The 10,447-nt window shown below is 61.4% G+C and overlaps 1 protein-coding gene across 1 annotated transcript; it reads left to right on the forward strand.

Moving 5' to 3' along the window:
• The first annotated feature begins 201 nt into the window (after positions 1-201).
• LOC130045471 (E3 ubiquitin/ISG15 ligase TRIM25-like) lies at positions 202-8,315 on the forward strand. Its single transcript, XM_056138409.1, has 7 exons — positions 202-238; positions 503-1,080; positions 2,521-2,616; positions 3,223-3,456; positions 5,223-5,385; positions 5,531-5,593; positions 7,762-8,315. The coding sequence occupies exons 1-7, from the start codon at positions 202-204 to the stop codon at positions 8,313-8,315; spliced, it is 1,725 nt and encodes a 574-aa protein (XP_055994384.1).
• The last annotated feature ends 2,132 nt before the right edge of the window (positions 8,316-10,447 follow it).

Consider the following 10,447-nt stretch of genomic DNA (forward strand, 5'->3'; position numbering starts at 1 on the left):
GGTGACAGTTGAATAGTGACATCAGGGAGCAAGCCAGGGACAAGCTCATGGGGCCCTCAGTACAGCAGGAAAGGGGAGGGGGCCCAGCCACCCAGGGGGGCTGCAGTGACTGAGCTGACTCTGGAGGACCCTCCCAGCCACAGGGTGGGGGTCTGGCGCCTGAGCCCCCGTTCTTTCTCTCCCTCCCACCCGAGGGCCGCCATGCCTCTGCCTCTCCCTGATGTGCAGAAGAGCTCACGTGAGTACCCAGGCACCTTCGCCCAGAGAGCCCGGTGTACCTCCTTCCTCTTCTCATGGGGGGAGTGGGGGAGGGGGGGCCTCTTTTCCCCCAGCCATTTTCTATTCTAGGAACTTTTCCCAGAGATCTCAACATTACCCACCACCCACACCCCGTCATGCCTGCACCCCAGGGCCCTCAGGGGCTCCCAGGGGCCGAGTGCACCCCTCAAGACCAACTCCATTCCAGCCCTGGCCTCAACCTGGCTTGGCTCCGTCCCCCCAGGGCTGAACCTGGAGCCCACCCCCGCCCTGCCGCCCAGACGCCCCCCGGACCCTGCAGATGGCAGCAGTCAAGCCCAGGTAGTCTGTTCCATCTGCCTGGACGTGTTCCGTCAGCCGGTCACCACAGCCTGCGGCCACAGCTTCTGCATGACGTGCCTGCACAGCTTCTGGGACCACCAGGCCAGTCTGGGCGAGACCCTTTCCTGCCCGCGCTGCTGGCAGAGCTTCCCGGCCCGGCCGTACCTCAGCGAGGACGTCCTCCTGGAGGAGCTGGTGGGCTCTGGAGGCGGGGCCGCGGGGGCCTCGCGGGACCTCGCGCCCTGCGGCTTCTGCGGCCCCCAGAAGCTACAGTCAGGCCCGCAGGGTGAGGCCTCCCGGGACGACAAACACCTGCTCGGCCACAGCGATGACCAGCTCCTCAGGGACCACCAGCTGCTGGAGCCCGCGTGCCCCCAGCACCGCCAGCTGCTGCAGCTCTTCTGCCGCACGGACGGCTGCTGCTTGTGCCACGCATGTCTGCAAGAGGGGCACAAGGGCCACGACACCGTCCCCATGGAGGAGGAGCGCGCCAGCAAGGAGGTGGGAGGGGGCTGCCCGGTGGGAGGCAGCAGAGCGTGGCCCTTGCCGTCCAGGGAGGGCCCCTGCATGCCGTTCCTCCACGCCGCCAGGAGGCACTCCTGAGCACTTACACCCCACCCCGCCCCCACACCCACCCCCGCGTCAAGCGCCCCCCCCCCCCCCCCCCCCGCATGCCCTCCAAAGCCCAACTCAGGAGGCTTATTTCCTAGGAGCTAAGAAGCGGGGTCATGCCAGGCAGGGCGTTAGTGAGTTCCCTGAAGCTGGCTCCCAAGCTGGGTGGACATGGCTGATGACAGAGGCATAATGTCTGGATTTTAAAAGTCTGGTTTAAAAAAAAAAGTGGGGGGGCTGGACCGATAGCATAGCGGGTAGGGCGTTTGCCTTGCACGCAGCCAACATGACCGACACAGGTTCGATTCCCAGCACCCCATATGGTCCCCCGAGCACCGCCAGGAGCAATTCCTGAGTGCATGAGCCAGGAGTAACCCCTGAGCATCGCCGGGTGTGACCCAAAAACCAAAAAAAAAAAAAAAGTGGGGACTGGAAAGATAGTACAGCAGATAGGGCATTTGACTTGCCGACCCGGCTTCGATCCCCGGCATCACATATGTTCCCCCAAGCACCATCAGGAGTTATTCCTGAGTGCAGAACCTAAGCCCTCCATGCGGCTGACCTGGGTTTGATCTCCTGCGTCCCCTATAATCCCCCGAGCACTGCCAGGAGTAATTCCTGAGTATAGAGCCAGGAGTCTGCCCTGAGCACCATCAGGTGTGGCCCAAAAGTCAAAAGGCAGAAAAGAAAGATCATGTAGTGAGTTTCTTTGGTCTGGCTCATCACCCACCAGCTCACTGAGGCACCTGACTAGACCTTAGAAAGAGCGAAGAGGGGCCGGAGCAACAGGGCAGCGGGGAGGGCGCTTGCTCTGCTTGGGCCAGCCCAGTTTCATTCCACCATCCCAGGCGGTCCCTTGAACACAACCAGGGGAAATTCCTAAGTACAGAGCCAGGAGTCAGCCTGAGCATCACCAGGTGTGGCCCCCAGTCAAACAAACAAGAGCCAAGATTGATCCTAGCAGAGCAATAGGACAGCGGGGAGGGCACTTGGCTTGCAAGCGACCAACCCAGGTTCAATCCCTGGCATCCCCTGAGCACCGCCAGGAGCAATGCCTGAGTATGGCTTGAGTGTGGGAGCAGGAGTGAGCCCTGCCCATTACTAGTGTGACCCAAAAACTAAAAAAATTTAAAAAGGCCTGTGTGGGGGGTGGATGAAGAACTTGCAGTTCTGGCCACACCTGGCGCTCGGTTGTGGAGACTCCCTCTGTGTGCCCTTCCCCACCCCACGGCCCCTTCCTCGGTGCCACTCTTTCTGGGATGCGCTAGCCAGGCAGGTCTCCGCAGTGCCCTGGCTGGGCACTGCCCTGATCCCGGGGCTCCCCTGCAGGCTGAAGTGCGGAAGGAGCAGGCCAACGTGGGGAACAAGATGCTGATCATCTCCGAGGATAGCCAGCAGCACCGTGGGCGAGTGGCCGCACTCTCGGTCAGGGTCCCTCCACCCTGCCCTGGGCGCCCCCAGAACCCCATTCTGGGTGCCCCCAGCACCCCGCCCCGGGCGCTCCCAGCACCCTGCCCTGGGATCCCCAGTGCCCTGTCTCAGGCTGCCCCACAACCCTGCCCTAGATGCCCCCAGCACCCTGCCCGGGATCCCCAGTACCCTTCCCAGGCTCCCCCAGTACCTGGGTACCCCAGCACCCCGCCCCGGGGTTCCCCAGCACCCTGTCTCAGGCTCCCCCGGAATACCCAGGCACCCCCAGCACCTGGGTGCCCCTGGACCCCACCCCAGACACCCCCAGCACCCCGTCCTGTAATCAGCAGAACACTTGAGGCCCAGGTGGAGAGAGGGAGGCCCAGCAGGCAATTTGGGACCCAGAGCTGGAGAGATGATAGTCCAGCGGGCAGGGCGTTGACCTTGCTCGCAGCTGACCCAGGTTTGGTTCCCAGCACTCCATTCCCCGGAGCCCCGCCAGGAGTGATCCCCGAGTGCAGAGCCCGGAGTCACACGGGAGATCAGAGGCAGCTCCGGGCTGGGCCCGTGGGGCACTCGGGGGGCTCGGCTGTACCCCTCGCCTGCTTTCCCCACCCCCAGAAACTGGTCCGCATGGCCCGAGAGGAGGTCAACAGCTGCTTCCTGGACATCATCCAGGAGGTCAAAGAGCTGCAGCTGAGGGTCCTGGACTTCCTGGAGCAGGAGAAGCTGGAGTCCCTCGGGCAGCTGGACAGCTCCATCCAGCAGAGCCGTAACCGCCTGCGACAGCTGGAGGAAGATAGCCGTGGGCTCCGGGCACTGCTCGGCCACCCCAGCAACCACGAGTTCCTTCAGGCCAGACGCCCTTCCCGACCTTCAGGCGCCCCCTGCACGCACGTGCCCCCAGCCCTGCGCTTCTGTCCTGCGGTTCCCCAGACAGCCTCAGCCTTTTGGGTTTTCTTCAGGCCACTCCCAGCTAAATGCTCAGGGGACCGTGTGGCCTTGGGGATAGAACCCGAGTGTCCAGTCCTCGGAACCAGCTCAACCTTATCTTTTTTTTTCTTTTTGGGTCACACCCAGCGATGCTCAGGGGTTACTCTTGGCTTTACACTCAGGAATGACTCCTGGTGCTGCTGGGGGACCATATGGGATACTGGGAATTGAACCCAGGTCAGCCACATGCAAGGCTGCCCTACCCGCTGTGCTATCGCTCCAGCCCCTCAGCCTTATCTTTGTTGTGTGTTTTGGGGCCACACCTCACGGTGCTCAGGGTTGATTTCTGGCTTTGTGCTCAAGGGTCACTCCCAGAAGTGCTCAGGGGACCCTATGGGGTGCCACGGATGGAACTGGGTTGGCTGAGTGTGAGCAAACCCCTCCCTGCTGGACTGTGGCCCCAGCCCCTCAGTCTCTGCGTGGTCTGCCTTCATTTCCCTGGAACTATCTGGGGGCGGGGACGCCCTAGGATTTGGGCATCTCACACCAGTGCGCACTGGCTCTCCCTCCTCCCAGGGAGCCCTGATGTGGCCCCCAAATCTGCTCTGCTGCCCCTGGCACTGGCCTGCCCATGGCAGGGCTCCTGGCTCGGGTCCAGAGCCCACGGCACATCCATGCGGGTGTCCCAGGTTCCCCCTGGCCCCCACATGCCACAGGAAGCATTTGGAAAGATTTTGCTGCTAGCAGCGAAAAGTTCAGAGAAACACTGCCCCACCCCCACAATCTCTCCTGGATGGGGATGGGGACACTCCCAAGCAGTGCTCTCAGTACCACACCCCCACCCAGAGCCAGATGGTCCCTGGGAGGGCAAATGTGCACTGACCATCGCATGGCTCAGACCCAGCCCTGCGGGGACCACCAGGATCAGCCTGCTAGGGGGTTGGGGGTCCTCAGGGCCACATGAGGCTGGGGTTTGAATTCAGGTCCCCACGCGCAGCAAGCATGCACTAGCCTAGGAAGAGGGCTTGGAGGGCTGGTGGTGGACATGCCCTCCCTGTCGGACATCCGGATTCAACGGTCATGGACCCCCCAAGCACAGCTGAGAGTAGCCCCTGAGCAGTGCTGGGTATGAGTCCCACCCCCAAAATAAAAGCCTTCTGGACTCCTCAGCCCTCTCCCCGTCATTTTTAAAACCCTTCTTGGGCTGGAGAGATGGCACGTGGCAGACCTGGGTTCCATCCAGGAACCCCATAGGACCCCCCAAACCCCCCCCAGGGTGATCCCTGAGTGCAGAGTCAGAGGTCAGCCCTGAGCACCATGGGTGTGTGACACCCTAACTGAAACACAACTAAAAAGACCATCTTTGGGGGTCGGAGTGATGGTACAGTGCAGACAGCACTTGCCCTTGCCTGCAGGGCATCCCATAAGGTCCCTTGAGCCCCATCAGGAGTTGGGTGTGCCCGCCCCCCCCCCAAAAAAAGAAACTGACCCTTTCTGCCTAATGCACTAGGCCATGGAACTGTGCCAAATTCCAGGTGCCTCAAGTGCAAACTTCCAAGAGGAGGTGCAGGGGGGTCCGAGGAGGGCAGGCTTGGAAGCGGGCCCCTTCCCCACCTGTCCTGCCCTGGGGACACCGAGCCCCAGAAGCTCAGGACTCACGACTGCTGCTGGGCCCTCTCTGCTTCCAGGCGTTCCCCAGACTCAAGCAGAGCCCTGAGTCCCAGGCCTCATTGCTGGGCATCAAGTGTGAGGACCAGGAGAGCTTCCCGCAGCTGCGCGACACCTTGGCAGAGCTCCGGAGAGGGCTGCGGGAAACGGGCCTCAGTTTCCTCAACCAGCTGCTGCTCAAGGGTCAGTCTGCATGGCACGGGGGCTGGAAAGGCAGCTGGGCACTGGTGCATCTTCCCCAGGCAACGCCGCCTCCAGGAAGGCCGTGGAGGATGCCGGGCTAAGGTTTGGTCCTGATCCAGTCCCTCTCCTTCCCACCCTTGCCCAGGCATCAAGATGAGCTGTTACGAGGTGCTGCCTGGCCCTGTGGACAGGAAGACACTGATGCAGTGTGAGGCTTCAGCCCTGGGGTCCAGCCCCACACTCGGGAAGGGAGGGAGGAGGGCCAGGGTGCTCGGCTGGCCCAGCCCCACGTGACCTGTGTCAGGGCTGCAAGGAGCAAGGTCCTGAGGCTGAAGCCATCGCACAGCCGGGAGGGCCAGCCTCGCGCGGCCAGCCAGGTTCAATCCCTGACATCCCATGTGGTTCCAGAGCACCGCCAGGGGTAACCCTTGAGCATCTCCAGGTGCCCCCCCCCAATTTTTTTGAAAAGGAAGTCCTCCTTGTCCTCACCCGTGCCCAGAAATCTCAAGTGACTTGGCCTGGCCTGGACTCAACCTCGGTCCAGCCCACAGGCCTCTCTCAGCCGCCAGCCCTGGCCCTAGGTGGCCACCTCTGCCCTCAGCTGGCTTGCCCCCTGCTACCCTGCCCACCCCACCCCATCAGCTGCTGGACGTGAATGACCCAGTGACCCTCCTGGGAACTCCCTTCCCCGGGGGGCTGGACTCTGGTCAAGTCGGGGAGCCCTGCCCTGGCCCCATCTCCATCCTGGGGTCCTGCACGGATCAGAGCGGAGCTGTGAGGGCTGGGAGAGGAGTGAGAAGCCTCAGTGCTTGCTCGGTCTGCAGGGCTCAGTGCTTGCTCGCGTCACAGGATTCAGTGCTCACTTGGTCTATAGGGCTCAGTGCTCACTCGGTCTGCGGGGCTCAGTGCTCACTCGTATCATAGGATTCAGTGCTCGCTCAGTCTGCCGGGCTCAGTACTTGCTCGGTCTGTAGGGCTCAGTGCTCACTCGGTCTGCGGGGCTTAAGTACTCACTCGGTCTACGGGGCTCAGTGCTCACTCAGTCTGCGGGGCTCAGTGCTCGCTCGGTCTGCGGGGCTCCGGGCCCATCCCGGGTACCATATGGTGGCCCCCTAAGTATTTCTTCTTTTGTTTATTTTTGGGCCACACCCAGCGGTGCTCAGGGCTCACCCCCAGCTCTGCACTTAGGTTTCACTCTTGGTGGTGCTTGGGGAACTCTATGGGGTGCTGGGAATCGAACCCAGGCTAGCTGCATGCAAGGCAAATGCCCTCCCTGCTTTACTATCACTTTGTTCCCCAGGAAAGGGGAGGCTCCTCAGGCTGGGAGACTAGCTGGGGGGCTGCTTGTCTTCCACTAGAAATGGCAGCTTGGGGCTGGAGCCATAACACAGCACGCAGCCCACCTGGATTCCATCCCTCAGGACCGCACATGGTCCTCTGAGCCCTGCCAGGAGGGATCCCTGAGCACAGCCAGGTGTGGCCTCCCAAAATAAAATTATTTTTATTTTGCTTTTTGTTTTCCTTTTGTGGGTCACACCCAGCAATGCTCAGGGGTTACTCCTGGCTTTGCACTCAGGAATTACTCCTGGCGGTGCTCAGGGGACCATATGGGATGCCGGGGATTGAACCCCAGTCGGCTGCGTGCAAGGCAAACACCCTACCCGCTGTCCTATCACTCTGGTCCTATTTTGCTTTTTATCTGGGGGGAGGGATCACACCCAGTGATGCTCAGGGGTTGCTCTGGCTCTGCACTCTGGAATCACTCCCGGCAGTGCTCTGGGGACCCTATGAGATGCTGGGGATCAAACCCGGGTTGGCCATGTGCAAGGCAAACACCCTACCCACTGTGCTATCATTCCAGCCCCAAAATTAATTAATTAATTAACTAATTAATTAATCCTTTTTTGGCCACACTCGGTGATGGATGCTCAGGGGTTACTCCTGGCTCTGCACTCATACTCCTGGAGGTGCTCAGCGGGGGGGGGGGGGGGGGGGCGGCAGACACGGGACTATATGGGATGTCAGCGATCAAACCTGGGTCAGCTGCGTGCAAGGCAAATGGCAAATGCGCTCCTTGCTCTACTCCAGCCTAATAATTTACTTTTATGGGTTTTTTTTCTTTTCCTTTTTCTTTTTGTTTCTGGGCTACCCCCAACCCCCAATGATGCTTAGGGTTAACTCCCGGCTCTGTGCTAAGGAATCACTTCTGGCAAGGGGACTAGAAACCAGGGATGGACCACTGGGCCGGCTGAGAGCTCAGCCCTAGGAGATTGTCCATCTGGCTGCGGGTTCTTGGGGAGGTGTCCCCCTGGGGGGGAAGGCGCAGGGCGGGTGGGGGGTGCTGGCCCTGGGCTCCCACGGCCCCTCTCCCCGCAGGGTACTGCAACCTGAGCTTCGACCCCAGCGCGGCCAGCGATGAGCTGCTGCTGTTCCCGGAGGCGCACTCGGTGCTGAACCTGGGCGTGGTACTGGCGCAGCGGCCCACGGGCCCCCTGGGCGGCTTTACGCAGTGGCCGCAGGCACTGTGCTCGCCAGGCCTGTCCGAGGGCCGCCACTACTGGGAGGCCGACGTGCCCGACGCGTGGGTGTGCGTGGGAGTGACCGCGCGCCGCGCGCCCCCCGCATCCCCACGCCGGCCCGTCGTGTGCCTGCTGGGCCGCAACCCCGACTCGTGGTGCCTTGAGTGGGACTCGCTCGAGTTCGCGGCGTGGACGGACAACACGCGCACGGCGCTGCGCGGCCGCTACTACCGCACGCTGGGCGTGGCGCTGGACTGCGCGGCCGGCTGCTTGTCCTTCTATGGTGTGGCCGGCGGCGTGGACCTGCTCTACCGCTTCCTGGCCGCCTTCCCGCGGCCGCTCTACCCCGCCGTGATGGTCAGCGGCGGCGCCTCGGTCACGCTTAGGCAGCGGCCGGACGTGCCACAGTAGGCCCGGGAATGCCCACAGCACCAAGAAAGCAAAAAAGAAACGTTTGGCCGTGCAATCCGAAGTTAATAGAAGGGCGATGGAGTCAGTTGGAGTTCCCAGCGGCCCCAGGGCTGGAAGGGCTCCAGATGTGGGTGGGAGGTGAGAGGGTTGGAGGGTGATCGCTTCCCTCCCATCCCCCAGATCCAATTCGTAACCTTGGTTGGTGCTCCAGACTGGCCCTGGCCACTCTGAACCACAGTGGGTACCCAGGGGCAGATCACCAAAGGTTTCCAGAGCTGAGAATGGGAGGTTGAACCCGCCCAACCCCAGGGGGCAGAAGCAGGGAGCCCAGGAAGATGAGTTTAGCTAGGCTGGAGGGTCCAGGGCTACATTAGGGATTAAGGTGTGTACCCCCATAACGAAAGTGGGAGAGCTTGGGTCCAGGCAGGGACTGGCACTGCTGTCTCTGCTAGCCATAGACACTGTATCCCTGAGGCCTTGTGTGGGTGGGGGTGGGGAAAGCCTTAAGCACCCTGGTCAGTGAAGCTGTGAAGCAAGAGCAATAGCACAGCGGGGAGGGCGCTTGCCTTGCTGAGCAGGTTTGATTCCAGCATCCCATATAGTTCCCTGAGTCCCACCAGGAGTGATCCCTGAGTGCAGAGCCAGGAGTCAGCCCCGAGCAGGCTATAATGATAATAGTAATAATAATATCATTATTAACCCCCCTGCACCCGCCCCGAGCCCTCAGCCCTCAGCTCTGGGCCTGGAGCAAAGGCACGTCCTCCGCCCTCCGGCAGGCCAGGTGGGTATGTGCCAGTGTGCTCCAGGGGACAGGTACCCATCAGACCACGGGCCTGTCACCTGCATGCACGTGACTCCAGACAGCTGGTCGCAGCCCCCCTCCCCCCATTCCAGCTTCAGCCAGCTCCTGGGCCCTTTTTGAGGGTGTCTCTTGGGCAGGTTAATAATTGTCTCTGGAGAGGAAATAACGGCAGTGGCGGGGGCGGGGGGAGCCCCAAGGCCAGGCCAGGCTGCAGAACTAGGAGAATTCCTTCTCTGTCCCCACCAGCCAGACGCCCCGCCTTCCCCAGGCGCCAGCCCAGCAGGCACTGCGTCTGGGACTCTCATGGGGTCTGGTTTTGCGGGACACAAAGTGGTGCTGGGGGCCCCAGGCCGTCCACTCCAGGGCTGTGCTCTGACCCACGCAGCTTGGTCTCTGGGCCTTGCCTGGCTAATTTGTAGGTTTCTGTATGGTTGTGGGGCTACACCCGATGATTGGGGCCTCTCCATGTTCAGGAGCGCCAGTGTGGTACTAGGTCTCAAACCCTGATTGGCTTACTCCAGAGCATGTGCTCCATGGACGAGAGTGATAGTACAGTGGATTGGGCATTTGCCTGGCATGTGGTCTATGCAGGTACCTGTCCCCTGTGGTCTTTGATCCCTGGCATCCCGTGTGGTCCCCTGAGCACCGCCAACAGTGATTCCTGAGTGCAGAGCCAAGAGTAACCCCAGTGCATCGCAGGGTGTGGCCCCACAAAAAAATGAACAACAACAACAACAAAAAAAAAAAACGTGCTCAGAGCTTTTTGCCTCCACTTACTTAACTTAGCTTCCTCCAGGGAGCCCCGATTCGAATCTCTCCCCACTGGCTTCTTGCCTAGTTGGTGAACGGTCTGACCCGGGCACAGGAAGATAGAGTTCAAGAGGAGAATCGGGCTGAAATGGGGTTTATTGGAAAGAGAACTCACGGGCGGGCCCACAAGCCCCTGGAGAGGCTGAGGAGGACGGAGCCTCCAGTGTTCATGGCTTCCTGGGGAAGGAGGCCTGGGCGGGGTGCTTGGTCAGCACCAAGATCAGCCAGGTGGTCTTTTGTGGTGGGTTCCTGGGGGTTGGAAGTGGGACCCAGGGACGGTTTAGTCAGGCGACAGTGTCTCCTCTCTAGGCCTGGGATGGCCCCACAATTGGCGGGCGGAGTGAAATGGAAATTCTCCTCCGTCCTTTCCCAGGGAGGCAGCACCCACTCCACAGACTCAGGCTGCTCTGACACTTTCACTTACAACTTCCGCCCAAGGCTCAGAGCTTCTGTGGGGCGGGGTCAGCAGCTGTGGGGTGGGGTGGGGGTAGGGAGCTGAAGTCTGGGAAAACCCAGGAGG

This window comes from Sorex fumeus, unplaced genomic scaffold, assembly GCF_029834395.1.
Source record: "Sorex fumeus unplaced genomic scaffold, SorFum_2.1 ptg000128l, whole genome shotgun sequence".
Classification (NCBI taxonomy): Eukaryota; Metazoa; Chordata; class Mammalia; order Eulipotyphla; family Soricidae; genus Sorex; species Sorex fumeus.